The sequence below is a fragment of the Pelodiscus sinensis genome, chromosome 1 (genome assembly GCF_049634645.1).
Source record: "Pelodiscus sinensis isolate JC-2024 chromosome 1, ASM4963464v1, whole genome shotgun sequence".
Taxonomy (NCBI): Eukaryota; Metazoa; Chordata; order Testudines; family Trionychidae; genus Pelodiscus; species Pelodiscus sinensis.
In genome coordinates, this window is record NC_134711.1 from 189,981,881 (window position 1) to 190,008,484 (window position 26,604).

Below are 26,604 nucleotides of genomic sequence, written 5' to 3' on the forward strand. Positions count from 1 at the left end.
AATGTATTTCCTGGAATTAGTTCTATATACCCAATAGCCCCTAGCTGAACTAGAATATGTATTTTATAGAGACAATTAAAGACTCAGAGTGACTGAGAACACACTGCATCATCTCACTGTTAAAAGTCTGCACTTTTATTTCCAGTCTCAATTTATCTAGCTTCAACTTCCAGCCACTGGATCTTACCATGCTTTTGCCTGTTTCATTAAGGAGCCGTCTAGTAATCAATAAAGGAAACAGTGAAAAACATCTGGTTCTAGAATCTCTCAGTTCCGCTATAGAACACCCAGATAGACTGGAGATAACTACATCATGGACGGGAGCTGAAAGCAAACCCACCATGAGACCGGATGTGCCTGCTGAGGTTGCTGCTGTTCTGGAAGATCTTACTGCAAATGTTGCACTGATAGACCCGTTTGTGTTCCCCAAGTTGCTTTATCAGCTTTCGGCGTATTCCGTGTCTACTGGAGAGAATTAAACTTCTTTTGAGGGACATGGTGTTTTGGTGATGAGAAAACCTACTGGATTAGAGAAAGGCAGTGAGCAAAATGACATTCCACAGTTGGTTTTCTTTTTCTTTAAGTTAACAGTCCCGTCTATAGGCAATAGCTAAGAGTGCTACCTCAGCCTTTGGAAAATCAACAATGTTCTGACAACAATGACTTCTCATGGCCATACATGGAGAGTAGCTGAGCTATCAGAAGGGAATTTGCTCCAGCAACCCTCAGCCAGAAACACAAGTGGCCACCACAGTCAAAAATGTAGATGATGGCATGAACAGCACACTTATAAAGTCTGTGGATGATACCAAGCTGGGAGGAGTTGCAAGTGCTTTGGAGGACAAGACCAGAATTCAGAATGATCTGGACAAACTGGAAAAATGGTCTGAGGTAAATAGGATGAAACTGAATAAGAAAAAATGCAAAGTACTCCACTTAGAAAGAAACAATCAATCAGTTTCACACATACAAAATGGGAAATGACTGCTTAGGAAGGAGTACTGCAGAAAAGGATCAAGGCTTTATAATGGACCTCAAATGAAATAAGTCAACAATGTGACATTGTCACAAAAAAGCAAATATTATTCTGGCATGTATTAACAGAAGTATTATAAGCAAGACATAAGTAGTAATTCTTCTGCTCTACGCTGCATTGATTAAACCTTAACTGGAGTATTGTGTCCAGTTCTGGATGCTACATTTCAGGAAAGATGTAGACAAACTAAGATGTAGACAAACTAGAGAAAGTCCAAAGAAGAGCAACAAAAATGATTAAAGGTCTAGAAAACATGACCTCTGAGGGAAGATTTTAAAAAATTAAGTTTGTTTAATTTGGAAAAAAGAAGACCGGTGAGACATAACAGCTTTCAAGCACCTAAAAGGTTGTTACAAGGAGGAAGGAGAAAAATTGTTCTCTTTAACCTCTGAGTATAGGACAAGCAGCAATCGGCTTAAATTGCAGTAAGGGATGTTTTGGTTGGACATTAGGAAAAACTTCCCGTCAGGGTGGTTAAGCACTGGAATAAATTGCATAGGGAAGTTGTGGAATCTCCGTCACTAAAGATTTTTAAGAGCATGTTAAGCACCTGTCAGGGATAGTGTAGATGGTGCTTTGTCCTGCCATAAGTGCAGCGGACTGGACTTGATGACCTCTCAAGGTTCCTTCTAGTTCTATTGGTCTATGAAATAAACTAATCACAGGAATCACTCTTCTAATCCTCCAAAGATATCTCACATTGCATTTACAAGCTTTATAGTCTTCATGCAAGAACCACACAAAATGATCACGTGTGGAACCATCAGGAAATGTCCCTTCGGGACATGTTCTTGAATGTGTACTTTCTAATTACTTGTGATGGACCTCAATTTATTCATAACACCATGAACTTTATCAGGAGTAGCTGTGTTAATCTGTACCTGCAAACAAGACGAGGAGTCCTGTGGTGCCTCTTTGTAAATGCATCTGATGAAGCAGGCCTTTTCTCACAAAATAAATCTGTTAATCTTTAAGGTGCCACAGGACTCCACGTTGTTTTTACTATGAACTTTAGAATCTGAAAACATCAATGAATCGATCACCTCCATATGTCTCAAGAAGCTAGCTTCACTGGAACAAGTTTAAAATATGCAATTAAATGAACAAGGACCTCCCAGAGGTTTTATAAATGTCACAGACTTAAACTCTAAAATGTAATTCACAGTGATGCAAGAGACATGATTCACAAATTACATACATCAGTAAGAGACTACATTACATGCCTGGAAGACATTTTAATAACCTTATCTTTAGCCTTTTTTCAGCAACAGTGGAAATAACATTTAACCTTGCAGCCCCTTATGAGTTTAAAATATCCCATTGTACGACATTGTAACAAAACAGAGAAATAACCCTATCGCACTGCACTTTAATTGTGAAATTCACATCACCGGTCTTCAATACCCATGGCTACAACCCAGCATCAGCTTACAATACATTGGGCCTGCATGAATCCCTCTTTGTGGCATACAAAGGGGGAAGAGACTCCTTGACCAGCAATTCTACCAGCAGCATGTGTGCATACGCACATACAAGGAACAAGGCTTTGAATGGATGTGGCAATGCATCTTAGCGATATTAAAATGCAGTTAACTGACTAGTCGAGTCCAGCCCAGGGTCGGCGGGAAGTCCCACTTACTCCGTGCAGCTTCGAAATGTACAAGAGTCCCCAGCAGGGGCTCTTGTGCACTTCAAAGCCATGGAGCCCAGGGTCAGTGTGGGACTCCCCAGATGACCCCGGGCTCTGCTGAAGCCACAGGGAGCCTGGGATCAGCTGGGATGTCCCCACCTGACCCCAGGTTCTGCGGAAATGCCGCTCAGAACCTGGGGTTAGCTGGGAAGTCCCCAGCTGACCCCAGCCTCCACGTTTTGGTCCTTTAAAGGGGCCATGGATCAGCTGTGCAGTGGCTGCCCCTTTGAAACTCTGCCTTTCAAAGCAGCAGCACTGTACAGCTAATCCCTGGCTCAGCTGCGTGGTGCTACCGCTTTGAAGTACCTCTTCCTCCCCTTTGCTGCCTCTAGCTGATAGAGGCAGCAAGGGGGAGGGGGAAATCGACTAGTCGACAAATGCTTATCGGATAGTCGACTAGTCCTTAACATCCTTAATGCATCTAAGTTCTGATCAGTCAATACATTCTGAAAAAGTCTAAGGCTATGTCTACACAGTGGCACTATTTCGGGATATGCTATTTAGAAACTGATTCAAAATAAACTACGCAATTTGCATAGCTCAACTTGCATAGCTTATTTCGAGCTACGGATGCAGTGCAGACGGCTTTCAGCACTTGAACCAAATGAGCCCTTTCTCCATGCTAACAGGAGGAAACAACAATGGTGCTGGGGAGAGAAGGTTATACCCCATTATGAAGGCATGCATCCCATGGTGACTTACTTTGTTACCGTACTAATGTTGTTTGTGGTGCTTGGCAACTTTCCTAAAACCAGTTCCATAATCCTCTCTTCTGCAGCAGAGGGAAGGGCTGCCTCATCAGGTGGGATCTCTGTTATAATTTCAGCTACTCGATCCACTGTGAATACATTATTATATAAATACAGTACTTCTATCGGGGTGGGCAAATTCCGGCCCACGGGCCAGATCTGGTCCACAGGGTTAGTCCCTCATGGGCCCCCCACTTCCCTGGTTACCTGCACCTCTGCAAGTATCAGAGGATCACAGCTCTCACTGGCAGCGAACCACCACTCACAGCCAATGCAAACAGCAGGCAGCAGTGTCTCAGTCCGCAATGTTTCCTGCCACTTGCATTGGCTACAAACAGCAATTCACAGCCAACCAGAGCTGCGTTCCACCAATACCTGCGGAGGCGCAGGTAAACATGGAAGTGGAGGCCCACCAGGAATTAACCTTGTGGATTGCCTTTTTTTATTGCCCATCCTTGACTTACATGAATACACACACAGAAGAATAAAACTCAGAATATTTCTGAGACAGATGCAAACCATTATATTTCCTTTCAGAAGGGGAGCCGTGTTAGCATGGATCTGCAAAAGTGACAAGGAGTCCTGTAGCACCATATAGACTTATAGGCAGCATCTGACGAAGTGGATCTTTGCCCACGAAAGCTTATGCTCCAATACATCTGACAATACTCCTTGTCGCTTTTATATTTAATTTGACACTCTCCTGATCTAGCTATAAACTGAAATTGAGCTTTAACTCTTGGCATCTGATTGAGCTCCAGACAGGATAGTTAGGAAGATTCAAATTCAAATCCATAATGGGAACCCAACTCAGCAGCTACCTCCAAGACAAATGAAATCCTTCAATTATGGGGGAGGACTCTTCTGGAACAATTTATTCTCACAAGGAATAGAAAACATCCATCTATTTTCCACAGCACCCTTCTTTACATAAGGGAATGAAGTCTCCAGACTGATCTATCTACAATAAGAACAGATACAGGAGAATTGCCACAATCTCAAGTTAGCTCCAGCAGTGTCCAGTATTCAGCTATTTACCATGAAGTGGGAAATTACAGAAAAAAATCTGACCATCGGAAATGCTTCAGCCAATAAGCTCAAGTTAGAGGATAGTTTATAATCCCAGAAGCACGAGGGTGTCATCTCCTTTCTAAATTTTGTTTTCATCCTATTCAACTACAGGTGTTCTTGTTAGCTACATAAATGTCCAATCTATTTCTTTCCTGCTAAGCTCCTGGCCTCAGACAAACTTTACACCCACAGAATAGTTGTACAGAAAAGGACAAGGAGCCAAGTTTATTTTGCAGATTTAGGTTCACAAACCACTACTCCAGAGCAGTGTTAAAGGTAAAGCTGTTCTGCCCTGTGTGGCACATTCAACAGCTTCACTGATAACACAGGAGTAGCATAAGATTTCCAGCCTGTAAGGCACAGCCAATATGTCTGTCACTGAAGTATACTCTTTTAAGAATAGTGGTTACTAGGAGTTGTAGCTTCTAGACAAGGCATGTGTCAGTGAAGGGTTGGCTGACCATGCACTATGTGACTATCTACTGAAAACGATATAAAGGAAAGCTCCTGACGAATGTGTCCTCGTCCTTCCCAACTACCCTGCCCTAAGTCTCACTGAAAATTAAAGCAACTAGGCCTCAGTTAGAAAGTCTTTGAGTCTTTCTGCATCTTCTGCTTTAATAAAAAAAACATCCCGTAAGAAAGGGACTTGGACTTGGACCTGAACTTAAAAGTTTGAGCTTTCTTTCGGCTTCCCAGTGGTGAGAGCCTGCCCATCCGTTTACACACAGCTGCTGCAGTGGTTATTACAGAAGCACCTAGAAACAACTGATAATCATTTTCTGAAATCACATGGGGATTTTCTATGTAAACTAAAAAAACCTTTAGGTTTCCCATTTCCACTCTGAACTTGGGGCGGGGGGAGAAGCTTGTTGAGAATATATCATTAAGGTGGAAGCATATTTAGCAACTACTTTTTTAAAACCTCTGTCATCTCACCTGCTGGGTCTTTAGCTTCAGCAATTACAAGGGGTGTTTCTGCTTTTGTTGCTTTGGGCTTTCTTCCTCTTCGGGGAGTCCTCCTGGAGTCCACGTTGGCACTGGCACTTTCACCAGTTACAGGCTTATCGGCAGTGGGAGTCTCTGAAGATTTCTCTGGAGGTGCATCATTTTGGCCTGTCTGGGGGACTCCTTTGGCTTGTTCCAAGTGACTCAACAGATGTTCTGCAAGTAGGTGTGTGTGTGGGGGGGGGGGGGGGGGGGGGGGGGGGGGGGGGGGGGGGGGGGGGGGAGAAACAGTCATGAAACACGTGGATGGTTCCAGCACCAAAACTTCCTGTCTAGATCAAGTATTTCACTAGCAGTTAAAACACCTAACAAGTATGTTATTACAGTATAAACAAAACTGATCAATGAGATGGATTCAAATTGTAGAGGTTTTTATATTTGTTACTGTAACCTTCTGAGCCAATCTACAGAAGATATGAATTGCTACACATCCCAAGCTCAAGCTGTTGCACATCATACGTTATGCTCTGAAGGTCCCCAGTGTGTCAGCCAAGATGACCACATTCAGTCCTGCCAATGGGGGGAGGGAGGGAAGGGCAGGGCAGGGCAAAGGGGTCAACTGCCTCAAGGCCTTGATGATTCAAAGGGCCCAGGGCTCAGGCTGCTGCAGCAGTAGTGGCAGCTGAAGCCCTGGACCCCTTTGAATTGCTGCCTGAGCACCATTCCTCACCCTCAGAGCTACGCAGAAGGAGGTGGGGAGGGAAACCATTGCCATCTAGGAGGCTCCTAGGGCTGTCTGCCCCAGCTCTGCCCCTTCTGCTCAAGGCCCTACCCCTTCCTGGGCAGGAACCCCACAGCTTGCCCTGAGGCCTGCAGTGGCTGTCAGCCCTGCTGAGTTCATCGTATTTTATTGAAAAGATCTGTGGCACATTGATGTGCCTCAATGATTTAAATGTGTCCCATATTCAAATATGACTTGGTGCTCTAAGTCTCACTGAAAGATAAAAGGCTTAGCAGCAGCAGTCCCGTTAGGTGCTCTAAAAAATTACACTCGATAGCTTTAAACACAAAGTACGAAAACGATAATTTCCAGTACCTTTTATTTATAGTGTCTTTCAGCTCTGATTGCTTGATGAAAACACTAAGCATAAGCTTGTCACTAATTTTGCACTTATCTGTGCATACAATTCCCTGTCCTTTGATAGTTTTAATATTCATCTACTGTATGTTATACAAGTGTTTCTTTTATTCTAGATCCAACAACACATTTTAATCAGATGGACTCCTACAATCAATATCAGTTGCTACTGTAGTTTTATTCTTTTTCCTTAGGACCTGGAAAAAAGATCTACAAATGTGTAATTTATGACATTATTAAGCAACCTTCCTGCCCATAATCTTTTGGCTTGGAAGGACAGAACTTCCAGAATACTTCTTGATATATTTTTCGTACAAATTCCATATTTCCCTTACCTGTCAGCAGCTGAGGTTCCGGGAAAACTACTGAGCACACTTTACACGTCCACTGGCTGGACTCTGCTTCACTACTTTCTGGAGCGCTCACTAGGAGATGTAAGAAGAGGCTGTTAAAAGTTTTTTAAAAAAAGGCAGCAAACCTTTCAGAAGCCTGCTGGGATTTACTATCCTGTTTCAAAGGAAGACCAAGGAGAAGAGATTACAATCAACCATTCATGAAAAACCCAAGGAAGTAGCTTCTGCCATCCGGCGCTGGTATGTTAGTGTTGTAAGGAACAGGTGGGATAAAAACTACACCTGCTCTGTTACTTTAATATGTACAAAATGCCAGAAATTACATACAAGGACTAATATTTAATTCCTGGGAAGGCTGCAGACAGGACTTTCCCATGCCAATGTTTTAGGAGCCAAAATCGTAAGTGGGGGGAAAAAAAGAAAAAAAAGAAAAAGGAGAGATTTATGAGGTGGGAGCCCACCTATGCCTCATTTGAGTTGTAGATAGGATGTTCCTTTCCTTCTTCCTAAATTAAGTGGAGATGAAAGGAATAGCACAAAAGGCACACCTGGAGTGACAAAGCCGGGGTAACTTGAGAATGAGAGTTACCTGGATCTGGACTAATTGGGGATACAGACTGAACAAAAGCGACTAGGAGTCCTGTGGCACCTTATAGACTAACAGATGTACTGGAGCATAAGCTTTCATGGGCAAAGACCCACTTCGTCAGATGCGCCTGACATGCATCTGACGAAGTGGGTCTTTGCCCATGAAAGCTTATGCTCCAATACATCTGTTAGTCTATAAGGTGCCACAGGACTCCTTGTCACTTTTGCAGATCCAGACTAACACGGCTACCCCTCTGAGACTGAACAAAGTACTCTCTGGAAAGCACCATGGAAATACTAACATTTGGGCTAACATAAATAAGGGTGGTGATAAGGAAATCACTTATTGAACAGGTTAGTAAGCTGGATATTTTGCCAGATGAGCACATTAGCGTTTTGCTTAAGTGATTTCCCAGCTCTTACATACAAAGAAAGGAAAGTAGGACATTATTTTAAGTAACCATGCAACACATAATGCTATTTGGGATTTCTAGAGGAAAAAGAAGGGAACAGATTCAGGAGAACTGTTTAATAAATAACAGTGGACTGTGAAAAGAGATTAAGTTCCAAACATGCCATCTAAAGATTCATCAGGCAAGACATCTATAACATTGTGCAGATGTTGAAGATCCTTGAAGTTGAATATTTCATAATCCAATGAAATTCCTCAGCCTGCCACACAGGTAGCCAAGGATATCAAGGACCATATTTCATTTTGGAACCCGTTTCCAACACAGAACATTTCAAAATCTCAATTCCATTAAAATTTCTTGAGTCTTAAGATTTTGTCCCAATTCTGGATGAAAATTTTTCTGCAAATTTGAAGTTTCTCACAGAGCTGAAATTCAGTTTCCCATCCAGCTTTCCCATTCCTCACAATAACTGTACTGAAGCTAGCCAAATAGAAGTGCAGAACACTCCACAGGAAAAGCCCCCAAGACCAAGAAAAATACATCTTTTATGTTAATAAGCAAAATTTAGCACATAGCCACCTTTCAAAGAACAGTGCCAGATTTATCTTCTTTTGATCTGGATTCCAAGCTCAGAGACCCTAATTTGGATTTGAAGTGTGGCAATTTTTTAAAAAAATAATATTTTTTAAAATTTCTTTCCCTCAGTTACAAAGATTAGATTTTTTTTCTGCTTCATACATGTGGGGAGTGGGATCCAGTCTCTAGAACAAATTCAGGGTTTCCAATAGGGATGTAAGAGTATAACATTTAAATGGTTAACCGATAAGCATCAGCTTATTGGTTTCCACTATGGCTACACTCTGGCTCCCGGGTTCTGTTCCTGAAGAGTCAGCTACCGCTCTGCGCTGCAAGCTCTGCAGTATAAGGCTTATACTGTACAGCCTGCAGCACAGCTGCCTCCCTGGGAGTGGGACCAGCAGCTAGTGAGTACAGGAGCTGGCTGATATAAGAGCTTGGAACATGTGTAACTGCTAGGATTTTTAATGCTTACATAGTTACTTTAACCGCTTTTGTACATCCCTGGGTTCCAAACAATCTGTTCTTCATCAGTATTATCCTCCTTGCTTACAAGTTTAAGATTTTTAATGATATCCTTCTACTTTAGAATAAAATACACATCTGCCTGAAAAAGTTTCCATGTCCCTTCACTTATTCCATGTCCCTATATAGAAGCCATGAAGGTAATAAAATTAAAATAGAAAAACTGAAATTTTCTCCCCATTAAAAATTAGATGCACTGCACCAATACCTAATATTTACTGCATGTCATGTAAACATGATGTTTCTATCACTGCAAAAGACTGCACTGAGCAGCTTTTTCGCTCTACCAGATCTGCCCTTAAACTGTCACTAATGGCTCCATGCAGCATAGATAGGAACACAGGATGAAATATTTTATTTACCTGAGAAGTCAGCGCCAGGCACACTGGACTTCCTTATTTATTTTTTTTAAGAGAGAAGACAGCACTGGGAGGCTTTGAAGAGATTTTATTCCCTTCCTTGTCACATTTCATCACTACTAAGCATACATCTGTGGTGGGAGGAAAACACAGGTCCTTTTTGTTACTTTCCCAATAAATGATGGTTTGGTATCCTGGGTACCAATGTGACAGCTGCTCTGGTGGCATAGCCTGCAGCACCCACAGGTCTTCAACAATTATCTTCGTGAGTTTACATCTAGACTGCAAGCTTCTTTCAGAAGAGAGCATCCACACCTCAAAACTAGATCAAAAAGCAATCTGCTTTTTCGAAAGAGAGCGTCCAGACTGCATGGACGCTCTCTCGAAAGAAAGCCCTAATTGCTATTCACAGAATGGCCACCAGAGCACCTGTGCTTTTTTTGATTGCCTCTTCTTTTGAAAAATGTCCCTGTTCTGCATCCACACATGCCTTTTTTCGAAAGAGCTATTTCGAAAAAGGCATTCTTTCTCGTAATTTAAGGTTTACCAATGTCTAAAAAAACCCTGCCTTCCTTTGATTTAATTTTGAAAGAATGTGATTGCAATGTGGATGCAGGTGAAGTTTTTTAAAAAAAAAGGGCAGTTTTTTCCAAAAAACCAATGTAGTCTAGACATACTCAGAGAACTAATCAAGGCAAAACAATATGCATGCCTGACTTCTGCATAATAACTTACAGTTTAGAATCCAGTATACAGCAGCATCACATAGCACAAATGAACACTTGGTACGCACTAGGGATGTAAAAACTGGTTAAACCTTCACATCCCTAATATGCATATGTATGGATTTCACTGTGTATGGATATACTATCTTGCACAGGAAGTAAGTCTCCATATTTTCATTAGACAACAAAAATCAATTATTAAAGAAGGGGCAAGTGGTGGTGGTGGGGGGAGGGGGGAGAGGTCTGGAGTGCCCCACTCCCTGCAACAGGCCAGGGCTGCTTCAGTGTCCTGGTCAGAGCAACCCCGTACTTGCAGGGTATTTGGGCCCACCAGAGCAGTCCCTGTCCACAGTGGGCCCCCACAGGGCTAGCACAGCCTCCTTCCCACAGCAGGTGGGGAGGTGCTCCAGCCCCCCAGTTAACCTTTACTGGTAGTAAACATGTGTAGTAAGAACATAAGAACAGCCATAATGGATCAAATCAAAAGTCCATCTAGCTCAGTTTCTTTTCTTTTCTTCTGACAGCGGTCAATGCCAGGTGCCCCAGAGGGCATGAACAGAATAGGGAATCATCAAGCAATCCTTCTCCCGTCATCCATTCCTAGCCTCTGACAGAGGCAAGGGACATCATTCCTACCCATCCTGGCTAACAGCCATTGATGGACCTAACCTCCATGAATGTATCTAGTTCTTTTTTGAACCCTGTTGAAGTCCTGGTTTTCACATCTTCTGGAAACAAACCTTCACATCTCAAGTATGCACACATATGGAGTTCACTGTGTATGAATATACTACTACCTTACATAGGAATGTAATCTCCATATTTTCATTAGACAACAAGATCACTAAGCCACTTACGCTTTGAGGCAATTTTGAAGAGACCAACCTACAAACGTACATATCCATTCTAATATTTAGCACAGACTTGGAGCTTCATCCAAACGAAACAGAAAACCTTGACAGAGGATATTTGATTGCATCTTGCAATACATTCGCAGGATTAACTAACTCTGATTTTTTTTTTAAAATAAAAATCCAGAGAAAAGGAAGGTTTTCAGTTTATACCACTTGAACATGAAAACTACTTTGCCAGAATGATCTAAATACCAACCAGATTTACAGCACTTCATATTGCCCGTTGTGCCATCAAAAAGACAAAGTTACCAACCACAGTGACAGCACTGGTACATCACAAAGCCATCTGCTCTACAGTCATCATCCTAGAATGACACTGTATAGTAAAGTGTTCTCAACTAAACAGCATCACCACCACTCTGGCAATGCTAATGGGTTGTTGTTGTTTTGGCTACAGAAATGTAAAGGTAGAAGAGAACTGAAAGGGAAACTATTATCTGTATTCCTGTAGCACAAAGAATAGAAGCTTTAATGTCAGAGTAAAGCACTCTGCTTTCCTTTGCAGAATCTCTAGTAAACATTAAAAACAAAAGCTCAGTTTGCACTCATCTCGTTTCACAGGGCTCGACATAAGACTGCTGACAGCACATGTAATTGCTCCCAAATGTACGACACACTATGGTAAATACAGACAGCTTCATTGCAATTAAAAGAAAAGACGGCTGCTTCTCAGGTGATCTGTTTATGTGTTTGGACTATACTAACATTTGAATTGCTTTAGGAAGAAATATGAAAGCTCTTCCATAAAGAAAAAAGTGTTGAAGAAATGAGTGATTCTGCAACTAATGACTACTTCCCCAATCCTGGATCTCAAGCTACAGAAAAACCAGTTAGGACATGTATCTCTTTTAAAAGATGTAGTTAACACTTGGTGCAAAACCTTGGCTTCTTTCCTCTAAGATAGAAATGCATCTGAGAGTTCAATTTTTTTAAAACAGCTGCTGAACTCAGGAGGAGGATGAGTATCTAGTTGGATTGTGGGCCCTTAGGGAAGAAGAAAAAGGCTCCCAAACGTACCATTGGCAATACTAGTGACCTGCTTCAGCACTGGCTTTTCCATTTTTTTGGCGTAAAAAGCTGCATACCACACTCGCAGCTCAGTTCCAGGGGGGATGTCCCGAGAAGTGGTGAAATAAATATCATTGTCATGCTGGAAGGCAGTCAGGTTCTGGTGTTCATATTCAGTGGCTGCTCTCACCATCATCATCCAATTGCAGTCATCTTCGTTAGAGGTATCAAAATAAACCAGGGGCCCATCCTTCTGGAAAACCTGTGAGCCACCCATGCAAACAAAATGAATTATGTAATTCAAACAAGAGGAATAATACATTATTGTTCTGAATAATAAATAAGACTATTTATTTTGTATCTGGATGGTGTCTTTCACCCATGGGTCTCAAAATGCTTTAGAAACAAAGAAAGCCTGAACATTCCTGTGAGCCAGGTATCACATGCTTTCAGATGTGCAAATTGAGGCACAAACACTAGCAAAATCACACAAAGTTAGTGGAAAAATAGGAGGAGATCTCAGGAATTCGGACTCAAAGTATGATGCTTTCGTCTCTAGATCACAGTTCCTCCCTCAAAATTTAACTTATTTACCTATAATGCGTAAGGAAAAAAATCCTCAACTCTTCTTAGCCTTGATTTTGGTTTCTAGATCTTTTATTTCTGATATTGCAAGAGAAATAAATGAAACAAAAATGAGAAGAAAAAACCTTACAAACCACCTTTTCTTCTGGATGTTGGTTAAAAAGCACCATGACATCTTACGTACCTGTCGAGGCAAAAGTAAGCTAGCATTTGACACTCCCTATAAGAGAAATGGGATCAAAGCAAAACCCTTCATTAAATACCTGGAGCACTCACCTTTCATGACCTGAATCTAAGTTTTGTGGCCTTAACCCATCTCTATTGATCAGTTTATATATATCATATTTAAAACTAATCTTATGTCAGTAATATCTTGTGACGCCATACTGTACCTTCAGTGGAAATGCTGACTCCTTTTCCAGTTTGGCAACTCTTTTGCATTCAAAGGGGCCAAACTGGGTACGTTTGACCAGCTGAGTCACTGCAAATACTCCTTCAGTCCCATCTTCCAGTTGTCTGATCTCCAAATTGGAAGGAAGGGATGACCTGTTGTAAACAAAAATGAGAGAATCTAAGTACCATGTGAAGTAGCTTTGCAGAACAATTCTCACAAAGTCCAAAAGACAAAGTTCAAAGTCTAAAATCCTGCTTCTCAAACTAGCAGGTACCAGCAGTCTAGCCAGGAGTCAGGACATGACACAGCACAAATTATTCACCGCTCCCCCACCTCACCACTGGACACAGCACAAAAACTGCCCTCTGCCTCCACCTCACTCCAATGCCAGCATCCAACCACACCTTTCCCCCACCTCCCCAATGCAGTCAGACCCTTATCTCCCCTTGAGGCTTGAGGAGAGTGCTGGGTTTCTGTCTCTCTCCTCTCCTACAGATGGGACTCTGACTTCCTTCCCCTCTGACTCGCTCTCAGCTAATTATTCACTCCTTCCCTCCCTCCTCCTCGCAGCCACTTATTCTGTCCGTATCTTCCTTTTTAGCTGCTCTAGGAACTCTTCAGTTCAAGCACACAGCTTGCTCCGTTTAGTTGCTGCTTAAGAGATGTCCCCTCCCCCTACCAGTCAGCTGAGCTCCCTGCCTGTGCTGGAGCTTTGAACCTCTGAGTGGAGCTCAAAAAACAGCTGCGTGCCTATACAGCTTTCTCTATGTTATCCCCTCTTCCAGCCATGATGGAAGCTCTCAGTGGGAACTGTGCTGACAGGGCTTTGTAGAAGGGTAAGGAAAAGAGAGCAGTCAGGGGCTGCTCTCCATAACACCATCCCTTCTTCTGGGTCTAGATTTCCTTGTGAAAATCTGGGCAGCGGATAATACAGAGTGTGCTGTCATTACCTCCCATTGAGTGGCCCTTCTCAGCTGCAAGGAGACCTAGTCAATGGCAACTAAGCTCCAGCAACAGGAGAGAAAAGAGAAAAGCTGGCCAGTTCCTTTCTCTTCATGCACTAAAGTTCTCTAGATGTGTGGGATTGGCAGGGGGATGCCAAAATCCACAGCTCCATATCCCCCTCAATAACTCAGAGGCCAAAATCTCCCGCCCCACACACACCATATATTTCTCCATCTGTTTTCCCACTAAAGGATCAATTTGACCAATCCTGAGCATTTACAGAACGTTAACATTCAAAAAGTTATGATAGCTGGTCAAATTTTGCTCAAATATAAGTTTTATAAAAGCAAGTTATTACAAAGCCTATACTCAACAGAAACGATTCCAAACATTTTTAAAATTCCAATGAAGTAAAGTTTATAAACAGACAAAACATTCCCCCAGCAGTGTTACATATCTCAGCTTTTCACCACTGTCCCGATGAACAAGAACCTAAATGGCTAGAAACCAACTATAAACAAAAGGTAAAACTGACCATGAAAGTTGAGAGAAATATAAAAAGAAAACCAACTGAACCTTTATTGAAAAGCATAGGCAAATTTTAAAGTATTAATAACCTAAGAGATCATGTTATAACAACACAGGGAAGGGCATACTTATTTCTAATCTTAAGAAACAACCAACAGGCAGCATCCACTTAACCCCTTCAATAGGACAGAAAAAAGGTCATCTTGTGGTTAAGTCATTAGACTGGGCCACAAAAGATCTGTGTTCCAGTCCCAGCTCTGCTGCAGACTTTCCATTAGAACTTAAGGTAGTCAGTCTGTCTCTGTCTCAGCCTCAGCTCCCAGGGATGGCAATATTTGTCCCACCCTCTATTTTCCACTTTCATTTAGACTATGGGTTTTCAAACTCAATGGTTTCACAACGGCCAGGAACAGCAAGCCGCAGCCAATGGGAGCTCTGATCACCTGTACCTGCAGAGGTGCAGGTAAACAAAGCATCTTACAGCCAGCTAGCAGCTTGCCCTTACAAGCCATGACCCAGAGTTTAAAAACCCTGATTTAGAATGCAAGCTCTTCAGCAAATGGACCATCTCATCTTAGAATACATTTGTACAGTGACATCTGTTGGCGTATCTAAGCATTTCTGTAATTCCTGGTGGTATGGGGGAGAGGTGCTCGTCCACCAAAGGTGCCATGTTGAAGAGAAAGTTAATATGGACAATTTAGCTCTCAATTAGTCCATTTGGCACCGATTTAACATTCACTGAATTGCCCCCATGCTTTCCATTAGACATCCTTCACTGACATTCTGTGTTCCTACAGTGGTCAAAATCCCATTATAAGTGAATTCTCTCTCAAAGAAAAAAAAATCCAAACATTCGACAATATAAAGGTTACTACTCAATTTTGTTTGATCCTATTTCTAACTCTGTATTTAATTTGCTAATTTCTTTAGGCAAGCATAAAAATTTCTGTTATCTTATTACAAACCTAGATTTACATGTAAAACTGGTATTCATCATCACGCTTTAGAAGACTTACAAAAATGGAAATGTAAGTCCATTTTCCCCAGTTTTGCCTCTCAGAGCAGAGAATTACAAAGGCAATGCAAAGCAATGCAACTCCTATTAATGTGAGTAGGAAATTCCCATGAACCATTCTGAAAATGTACACAGCATGTGTAAGGAGGATTGGGATAAATATCAAAGATGCTCAACCAATACAGGAAACGAGTTTCTATCTCAGGCTACGTCTATACTACAAGTCTCTTGCGGAAGAGTAAATACAAGCCTCTTGCGGAAGCACTCATTTGCATAGGTTGCGCTCTCATTTGCATTTCCTCTTCCTTTCCCTTTGGCGCAAGAGGTTTTTGTGCAAAAAAACGCTTTATAGATGTCACCTTTTTGCGCAAAACCCTCCCTTTTGGGCAAGAGCCGTTTTTCCTCAAAAAAGGGGAAAGGAAGAGGAAATGCAAATGAGAATGCAACCTATGCAAATGTGCACTCCATTTGCATTTGCTCTTCTACAAGAGGCTTGTAGTAGAGACGTAGCCTCAGAGTTGCCAAGGAATGCATAAACAGAGATTCTCTTAGGTCTTGATTCAGGAAGCCATTATTTAAGTATGTACTTCAATTCTTTGTTTAATTGTGGCTGTATCCATTTAGTTGACAGAGGACTTCATTTTTCAACTGTCAGTATGGTGCCTTCCACAAAGACTGGAACTTTAAATTTAAAAGACAAAATTATTTAAAAAAATCAAACCTCACTGTCCCACTAACATTATTTACCTTGCTCTGCTCAAAACAAAGGAATCTTTGACTGTCACCACTGGGCCAAGCTCAGGACACTCCGAATCGTGGTACTGACCGCAATCCTCACACCCTGTAAGTAAACAGCAGATGGAGCTTCAAGGAAAAATGCTGTCTTTAGGTTGCTCTTGCTCAGTCAGCAGCCAGACAGAAAATTCAAACATCAAACTACGTACAATAAATAAGAAATCTGTACTGCCCCAAAGCATATACAAAATTGAATCAAATGCATCATTCAACACATATCTAGGATTACCAGGAGGCATTTTAAAAATTTTAATATTTTCCTAAAGAAAATATTTGCCAAAATCTTCAGTAAATATTTTATTTAAAGGCAGCAGAAGCTTTTAAAAAAAAACACAACAAACACTGCACTAGCCTCTCTTAGTTAATAAAATCACTATTTTGTTCAATGAAGCTGTGTGTTAAAATGCATAGTCAAAATCTGATGGGTTCTCAGAGAAGTGAAATCTTGGCCCTACTGAAATCCATGGCAAAATTACTATTGGATTTCACCCTGGATACCATGCTCTTCTCACAGCTGTAACCTGTGCAACTCTTCTTTGCATATATATGGCTGGGGTAGATGGGGAGGGGGGAATTTGGCACCACAGCAACAGCTCCTCTGGACCTCTGCTTCCTTTCTAGTGAAATTTGACAATTCTTTATTATGGGGTAAAATAATACAAGCTTTCAGTTCCCCTAAATTGACTTTTATTCTAAAATACTATAATTATCGTTAGCTAAAGGGAACCCATGAAGCAACCTTTAGCCCCTGGGTAAGTATAAAATAAAACTCAATAAGAGTTGAAACATATTTCCATGTCACAAAGAGCTGTCAAAATATTGTGATGCCAACTGACTAGATAGGGACAAGAAGTCACAACATAGGGATTATTCCTTAGCTGTCAAATTCTGCTCCAAATCAAAAGTGTGGAGTCTTGAGGATTTCAGTCAAGTGGCACAAGCATACATTTTTGAAAGTTAACAAGATACAGAATTTCATTCCAGACTGCAGCTAGTGAGAAAGAATACCTTGTTTTTACAACAGGAAACTAAACTCTCACCAGCAGTGTTCATGTCTGCCAAACTTACATCCTGAAATTAGTGCAAAGATAGTCAGCAGACAGTGTACAGCCTGTGGCTCTCCGTGTTTCTAACTGTCTACCACTATTTAGGAGCACAAAGCAATATATATAATTTTCTTTAATCCTCCAGTGGATGAATAATGATCAAAATGGGGAGCACTAATGTTTTTTGGCCTATGTCTCTGAAGGCTACAGAATATGTATAAGATGTCTTCTAGCAGACCCTCCCCTAAGTTAAGAGTGCTCATCATATGTGGTATGCGGAAAAGCGTCTGTGCCAATCTAGACGCTCTTTTCCGCAAATGCTTTTAACGAAAAACTTTTCCGTTAAAAGCATTTGCGGAAAATCATGCCAGTCTAGACGTAGCCAAGATGTCCCAGTCCCCTGTCACATTGAAGTGCAACCACAGGGACTGCAAGGGGAAGGACTATGACACATACCATCAAGGCAGCACTCTCCACACTTTATCTGCCCAGATCAGATCGGCTAGATCTGGGTCCTGTCCACTTCTGGAAGCGTAGCTCACTGGCAATGTGTGTTTCAGTTTCACCTCTGAGCCAAATGTGGCTGCACAGCCCCAGTTACAAAGCCTTGATGCTCTAGAATGATCCTTGATAAATAAGTTGAATAGGATTGGTCCCAGGACAGACCCTTGGAGGACCCCACTAGTTACCTCTCCCCGCTCTGAAAACTTAATTTATTCCTACCCTTTGTTTCCTGCCTTTTAACCAGTTATCAGTTCATTAATGGACCTTCTCTCTTATCCCATGACAACTTAATTTACTTAAGAGCCTTTGGTGACACACCTTGTCAAAGGTTTTTTGGAAATCTAAGTATACTATACCCCTTGTCCACATGTTTGTTGACCCCCCTCAAAGAACTCTAAATTAGTAAGGCATGATTTCCTTTTACAGAAACCATGTTGACTTTCCCTCAACTAATTATGTTCATCTATGTGTCTGACAATTTTATTCTTAACAATAGTTTCAACTAATTTGCCTGGTACTGTTAGACTTACCAGTCTGTAATTGCCAGGATCACTTCTAGAGCCCTTTTTAAATACTGGTATTACATTAGTTACGTTCCAGTCATTAGGTACAGAAGCTGATTTAAAGGAGAGTTTACAAACCACAGTTAAGTTTCGCAATTTCCCATTTGAGTTCTTTCAGAACTCTTGGGTGAATGCCAGCTGGTCCTGGTGACTTGTTACTGTTAAGTCTATCAATTTTTTCCAAAACCTCTTCTAATGACACCTCAATCTGGGACAATTCCTCAGATTTGTCACGTAAAAAGACTGGCTTAGGTTTGGGAATCTCCCCAATATCCTCAGCTGTGAAGACTGAAGCAAAGAATTCATTTAGCTTCTCCACAATGACTTTATCATCTTTGAGTGCTCTTTTAATACAGGCAGTGCCCGGGTTACGTACAAGATAGGGACTGTAGGTTTGTACTTAAGTCGAATTTGTACTTAAGTCGGAACTGGCATCCAGATTCAGCCGCTGCTGAAATTGACCAGTGGCTGACTACAGAAAGCCCAAGGCAGAGTTTCTCTGCCCCAGGCTTCCTGGAATCAGCTGCTGATCAGTTTCAACAGCAGCTGAATCTGGATGCCTGGGACAGAGCAGCTGGGGCGCTGCTGGGTAGGTCTCTGCAGCGCCGCACCTCAGCTCTGCGGGGACCAACCCGGCAGCACCCCAGGTGCTCTACCCGAGGTGTCCCCAAGTCACCTGCTGCTGAAACTGATCAGCGGCTGATTCCAGGAAGCCCGGGGCAGAGCAACTCTGCCTCGGGCTTCCTGTAGTCAGCCGCTGGTCAGTTTCAGCAGCGGCTGACTTGGGGATGCCTGGGGCAGAGCAGCTGGGGTGCTTCTGGGTTGGTCCAGTAGCACCGCTCCTCGGCGCTACTGGACCAACCCAGCAGCACCCCAGCTGCTCTGCCCCAGGCGTCCTGATTCAGCCGCTGCTGAAACTGATCAGCAGCGGCTGAATCAGGACGCCTGGGGCAGAGAAGCTGGGGTGCTGCCGGGTTGGTCCAGTAGCGCGAGGAGCGGTGCTGCGGGACCAACCGGCAGCACCCCAGCTGCTCTACCACAGGCATCCTGAGAAAAGCCTGGTCTGCTGTGGGGGAGGGGGGGACGCGCACTAGCTGCACCCCCCCCCCTCCAGCAGACCATAGAGACACAGGCGGCTGGACCGAGATGCGCTGCGGTCCCGCCGCCCGGGTCCTCCGCAGCTTTGCTCCACGTCTCCCTGGTCTGCTGCCCCCACCCCCTCCCCAGCAGACCAGGGAGACGCGGAGCAGCTTTTCTCGCCCCGGAGGATGAGGGCGGTGGGACCTCAGCGTGTATGGGCGGTCCCGCCGCCCGCATCCTCCGGGGCGAGAAAAGCCCCGTTCGTAAGTGCGGATCCGACTTATGTCGGATCCGCATAACTCGGGGACTGCCTGTATCTTGATCATCCAAGGACTTCACTGGTTATTTAGTCAGCTTCCTGCTTCTGATGTACTTAAGAAATATTTTGCTATTACTTTTTGAGTTTTTGGCTAGCTGTTCTTCAAACCCCTTTTTGGCTTTTCTTTTTATATTTTTATGCTTGTGTTCTTAATGACAGTGGGAATCCCTCCGCACTGCCGGAAGCTATTTGGGCTTCCCTGCAATAATCACTCTTACAAAAACCGACCCAAGAGTAAGTTAGTTTGATCTTTGAAATTAATGCTCCGTCTTTCTTCTTCTAATACTTACAAATAAACATGGTCTCATCGCTGCCATCTTCTGCCATTTCTGACACCTGTCAAAACATAAGTGAGAATACTGAGCGTAATGCACAGTAATTTGACACAGTTCTAATACACAGATCTAATAAAAAAAAGTAACAGGTTGTACCTCCAAAAACTAGCACTCTCTGGTTCAGCAACATCTGGACCATGGATGGACCTGGACCAGACAGCCTGGGCGCCTAACGACAGGAGGGCCTGACATGGCCAGGCACAGCAGGACCAGGGGCAGCAGGGCCAGGGCTAGAGCCCCGCAGTGGCCTGTAACAGTGTGGGACTGGAGCTACATTAGGGATATAAGCGACTACTTGAGTTACTACTTGACTACTTGCTTCCACTGTATCAGAGGCATCTTAAAAGTCGGGTCCCCCCAGCACCAGCTCTGCAGTGCGTGGCAAGGGGAGGCAGAGGCACAGCAGTCCAGGATCCTGCATGAGCCAGGACTGCCGAGTCCCAGCTTGCGCTGGGTCCCGGACCTACCCGAGCTGCAGCTCTGCCTTTTAAATTTAGTAAGAGTCAGGTGCGAGCCAGGACTGCTCAGTCCTGACTGATGCTGGCTCTGGGAGCTACCCCAAGCAGTGGGCTTGGGGGCCGGTGGCAGAGGACCTCTGCTGTTCCGACAAATTCTCTCCTTTGGGACTAGTCAGGTCCCGGGGGTGCCAGACCAGAGAGGTCCAACCTGTACCTACTGAGGATAATATTAACTAACTCCAATGCACGTGCAAAGAGACTACTGACCCCAGCAAAGTGTATTATACATAGAATCTAAACAAATTAAAATAGTTAATTGACTACTAATATTTATATTAAGGATGACGCCAGGTGCTTTGTAAGACCTCTCCTATGAAAAAATCTCAGGCTTTTCCTAACCACTCTGGCTCATGCAGTTTTTTAATGAAAGAACAGAAACACATTATTTCCATCCTTAATCCTTATGTAAATATTTATGAATAAACAGCTCACACTTTGGATGTAAACAAGAAGTCGACCATATGATTAACCAATAAGCCTAGGTTTACCAGTTAATCTAGTCGACTACTCGCATTCGCTCGGCAGTAAGGGGGGCAGGAGGGAATAAGGATCACATAGTGGTGGGAGTTAGAGAACGCACATTCTACTTACTCAAGTCACCTGACCTCTATGCAAACAGCTTTCCCCTTACCAGTGAATGGGGCTAAGAACCTGTACCCTTATTTGGAAGAGTGTTAATGGATGAAAAGCATTGTATAATTGCTTCTCATCCATGTCTAAATAAACCAAACTGTCAATGGCCAGTTGTTATAAACAGGCCCTCTATTTTGTTAGTGATTATCTTGGGCTCACAGCAAAAAAAGAAAAAGCATAAAAAAGGTCAGGAAAATAATTTATTTTCCAACTCCGAGAGATCATCCTGGTCTCTGGTGATATACCCAACGACACAAGAAAAAGAAGCAGAACTTCCAAACAAGTGACAGGCTGCAATGGGAGATGAGGATGCAGAAAAACGATCACCAGCAGAACCAAGGGAGAGAAAGAGTGCTGTGTTGGCAGTGGGTGCATTTAAGAGAGGATTAATGCAGAGGAATGAGAGATTAAAGTTGCAAACAAGGGAGGGGGGAGATTAAAGACACACTCAGCAGACTGTAACAAACAGCAAAGCTGGTCTGGTCTGAGAATGAAAAGATTTCATGCTTCCATAGGAAATGCTCACCAAAGACATCTAATACAGCCCTCACCCAGGATCACTGTAGAAGCAGAGAGGCCCCGTAGCCTGACAAAGGAAACACTGTCCTTTCTCATACAAGCCAGATTTTTTAAATATTCATGCTTCATGCATTTTTTTCCTTTCCAGCAAACATAAAACCCAAGAACCATCTCAGAGTCACCAGTACCTGCTTCCAAACGTAGCAATGGTCATTCTGGATGATAGTTCCTAAAATGGGCATATAAGCAATGCAAGTTCTATCAAGAGCCCTACCACAGAAACTGAAAGCCACTCATGCTCAAACCTTTCTATTGAGTGAGGGATATTTTTAGGATTTCCCTGCAATTCATACTACTAGCATAATAACCCAAGCTGCAGACATGCCAGTACCACAAAGTGACATCAGGAATTTCCTCTACAGCTCTCTGCTCCATTGATGATCACCGAAACACTGGGTCAGTGCTGCACAGAGATATTAAATGTGTTGTTCTTTCTTCTGAAATCAAAAAGCAACTCTTGATCAGCTGTGTACAACCTGCGTCATTACCAAATGGATCTGAGCCAGCACTCCACTGGGCAAGTTCTACAGCAAAAAAACAACAAAACCAAAAACCAAAACCAAAACCAGATACAACACACCACACGCTACTGTTCAGTTACTCATTCTCTTCTTGGTCAGTCCTCTGAGGCCATGTCCCCTGTGATGGTACTCTGGATATCCGCTGTCTCCTTATGAATTAGAACATAAGAATGGCCGTACTGGGTCAGATCAAAGGTCCATCTAGCCCAGTATCCTGTCTGCCGACAGTGGCCAGCACCAGGTGCCCCAGAGAGGATGGACCAAAGACAATGATCAAGCGATTTGTCTCCTGCCATCCCTCTCCAGCCTCTGACATACAGAGGCCAAGGACACCATTTTATCCCCTGGCTAATAGCCTTTTATGGACCTAACCTCCATGAATTTATCCAGCTTCTCTTTAAACTCTATTATAGTCCTAGCCTTCACAGCCTCCTCTGGCAAGGAGTTCCACAGGTTGACAACACGATTCCACCAGATACCACTTCCAACTACTGTCACCATTCAAAGTTTAATAAAATGGGCCCCTCGTGCAGTAGTTCTCAACCCAAGGCCCAATCACCATGCAGCCACAGTCTATGTGCCGTCCAGTAGTAGATAAACTGTGTGCAGAACTGTCCTGTCCATAGGATGGTTTAGGGCAACTGCCCTGGGGACTAGTAGGAGACCAGGCGCCAGCAGTAGGAGTCGAGAACTCAAAATCCGCAGTGGGAAGTGAAGTCATCTGGCCCCAGCCACGCTGTTTGGGGGAAGAGTTGGACCTGCCCCCAGCACTCACTGGTGGTGGGAAATAGAATGACACTGGGAGCCAGCAGAGTGGAATGGGCTGGGGATGGGTTGGTCCACTTACCAGTGATGCCAGTGAATGTGGGGCTGGACTGACCCCTGCTGCCAATGCCAGGCTCCCTGTTAGTCTCCCAGGCCATGTCATACAGGGGAGGAAGCTTGAGGGAAGGAATGCAATGGGGGTAGGGCAGTAAGAGGTGGAGCAGTGTCAGAGATTTAGGGGGAAGGTGTAGAGAGTGCAGAGTTGGGGAAGAAAAAGACAGGGCAGGGTCTGCGGCAAAGGACAACCCTGATTGTGGGGATGTAGCCCACAATAGTAAACAGGTTAAGAAGCACTATTCTAGTGTAAAAGACCCAGTACAGCTTTTCAATAGTATGTTCAGTACTGACAACGGCTGTGACACTTGTGGAATTCTAGGTTAGACACAATCTGTGCCCTTGCAATGATTTCCATACTTAGTTGGGTCCTAAAGTAATCCTTAGAAGGAGAATAGGACTGAGATTCATTGGTGTGGCACACTGACTAAGCCAGACCTGGTGTGCAAGCAACTCTGGCTCCAGGACTAACAGAATAAATTAAAAAAAAAAAAAAAAAGATTTTGCTGATGAGGATGCAAATGTGTAATGTTGTGGAAGAACCAAAACGTATTTGCTTTGGGAAAGTGCCAGTGATTTCACAGAGAAAAAGGAGAACACAAAGAGCAACATTATTATGTAATTATGAGGAGAGAAAACAAGAGGCCGCCTAAATATACTTCATTAATTGATAAGACAAGGCACTAACTCTCAGTAAATGTTTTACATCAACTTAATTTTCACTTTTCAAAAACAATTGTTTGTTTCCTACATAGCACAATGATTTCTCATGTATTACAGATCTTTTTAGCCAGTTTAGCATAATAACCTACTATGCTGAGCAAAAACAGAACAGAGAATACTATATGTATAGGGCCTTAATTTTAGTTTGCACCAACACCATAATTTTTAAATAAACTGATATTTATCATATAAACACTAGAAAAGGTTACTCAATTCATGTTTACTTCACCCTTTCTGACCGCAGTTTGTTTATATAGGCAAATGCCCCATTCCCCATTGTATATAATGGCTTGTCTACATAAAGCAACAATGCAGACTAAGAGATAGGATTTCTAAAGCACACACATGTATTGCATATCATTTAATTTGTGCAGATCCTGCTGGTGTGCACCAAAGATTTCTTAGTGCATTTTAACATAGCATTTTTAAATACCACTACATATATGCACAAAGAGAAAGCCCCTCCTCAAAAAATGTTTTGACATCTGCATCGAACTCACATTTTGATAAAAAATAAGCCCTGAAAAATTAACTTCTGAAAACCAGAAGCCTTAATTATGTACTAAGTAGTCTCAAAACTGCTGTGTAAATATATCCATTGGGACCCAGCCAAAGAAATCTGCTAAAAGAAACTCCTCAGGTGAACAGTAAGATCTCAAAGACTATGGTGCATACATTCTCTTGATACAGATTTCTGCCTAGATTCTACACCTTTGGTTTCCCCAAATTCATTTTTTGAGGAATATAGGATCTTTCAAAAAAGGGTTTTTCTCCCAAAAAAAACACATCTAGAAAACAGTTTCACTTTAGAAATACCCTTTTTTGAAAGAACGCATGGCCACCATTATGCTAATGGAAAGCGGGAAATTCAAATCGAAAGAGGGGTGTAGTTTAGACATGCCCTAAGATACTAACATTCACACTAGCAAAGAAATCTGTTAAGTTACTCATTTCACTGCACATAGTTATCAGCTTGCAACAGTGATTCAGAACTTCTGTGAAGCCCAGAAATTTTTGTATGACACTGACAGGAATAGTTCAGTGATGACTAAGCAAATAAACAACAATGTTCCCATCTCCATGCATGAGAAGTTCTGCAAATAATGTTTCAGCTAAGCAGATAATAGCCATTAGATGACAGGTGCACACTGTACTCTCATCAATGAGAGAAGGGCAGGAGGACAGTATACTCTGTAATAGGTATGTGAGCAACTAATTGATTGTCTGATAAGCAAATGCTTATCAGATAGTTGACACAGTCAACTAGTTACTTCCTCCCCTTGCTGCCTCTATTCACAGAAGCTATATCTAGACTACATCCCTCTGTCGAAAGAGGGAGGGTAAATGAGCCCAATCAAAAGTGCAAATGAAGTGCGGATTTAACTATCCCATGCTTCATTTGCATATTTGCATCCGATTGCTGTATCGAAAAAGGGTATTTCAAAAGTGAAACCGCAGTCTAGACGTGGTTCTTTCGAAAAAAATCTTTTTGAAAGGACCCGTACTCCTGAAAAAATTAGGAGTACGGGTTCTTTTGAAAAAGGGTTTTTTTTTTCCTGAAAGAACTGCGTCTAGACTGCGGTTTCACCTTTGAAATACCCTTTTTCAAAACAGCGATCGGACGCAAATATTTAAATCCGCGCTTCATTTGCACTTTCGATCGGCCTCATTTACATCCCTCGTTCGACAGAGGGATGTCGTCTAGACTTGCCCAAAGAGAAGACGTCTGAGAAGTACATCAACACAACTGAAATTTGGAGAAAACTTGAATTTTTGTTTTAAGTTTTACCATGCTTTCTTATTTTTGTACTTTTTACACACAAACATTTCATCACCCTACCACCCAGCTAGGATTAAGTTGTTTAAACAAATGTGTTGCAATGGTAGAAAAAAAATTGTGCATCTGAAAACTATAGGTACTGTGGGTACTTTTTTTTTTTTTTAAAGAGGTACTTATAAAAAAAAAAAATATATATTGAGAAACACTGGTCTGGATCATTCCTGACAGGTGTCTGTCTAACGTGCTCTTAAATATCTCCAGTGATGGAGGTTCCACAACCCCTCCATGGAAATTTATTCTGGTATTTAATCACCCTGACAGTTAGGAAGTTTCTCTTAATGTACAGGCTGTAAGTTTAGGTGATATGTATTTTCTGATGTTATCTAACTGAGAAATTTTGTACCTAAGCAAGAGCTTTATTAAGCACATAACCAGACAAAATCCCATGTCCCCATTGTACTAAGGCTCTAATTCCGAAAGCTTTTCCATATACACAAACTCTAAAATCCACATTAGGCCTCGCTGAAGTCAGCTCCACTGACATTCTCTAAGATCACAGTGCAAGTTATAGGAGTAGGGCCTACAGACTTAAAATTAACTTATAAAAATATTTCCATTTATGTGAGCATACAGAGTGAATGCACTTTGCTACACATTTAAAACAGAGTTGAAAAATGTAGGTTGTAGTAGCAAGATGTGCAATTTTGGTTTCATTAATTGAACTGGCAACTTAGCTATACAGGCAGTCCCCGGGTTAAGTACAAGA

The 26,604-nt window shown here is 42.5% G+C and overlaps 1 protein-coding gene across 7 annotated transcripts in view; it reads right to left on the minus strand.

The window, feature by feature from the left end:
- PRDM15 (PR/SET domain 15) overlaps positions 1 to 26,604 on the minus strand; it is a 47,779-nt gene that overhangs the window by 16,892 nt on the left and 4,283 nt on the right. For 4 of the 7 annotated variants that reach the window (XM_075912168.1, XM_006130526.4, XM_006130525.4 and 1 more), the window contains exons 2-9: positions 20,161 to 20,206; positions 16,311 to 16,404; positions 13,071 to 13,224; positions 12,103 to 12,355; positions 6,968 to 7,057; positions 5,486 to 5,710; positions 3,429 to 3,564; positions 341 to 522 (exon numbers count right to left, since the gene is read on the minus strand). In XM_075912168.1, the coding sequence (XP_075768283.1) occupies positions 341 to 522; positions 3,429 to 3,564; positions 5,486 to 5,710; positions 6,968 to 7,057; positions 12,103 to 12,355; positions 13,071 to 13,224; positions 16,311 to 16,404; positions 20,161 to 20,197 (1,171 nt within the window). In that variant the 5' untranslated portion in view covers positions 20,198 to 20,206. Of the gene's footprint in view, positions 1 to 340; positions 523 to 3,428; positions 3,565 to 5,485; positions 5,711 to 6,967; positions 7,058 to 12,102; positions 12,356 to 13,070; positions 13,225 to 16,310; positions 16,405 to 20,160; positions 20,207 to 20,301; positions 25,486 to 26,604 lie in introns of those variants that run through there. The other 3 variants (XM_075912175.1, XM_006130524.4, XM_075912181.1) reach the window with 3 other exon arrangements.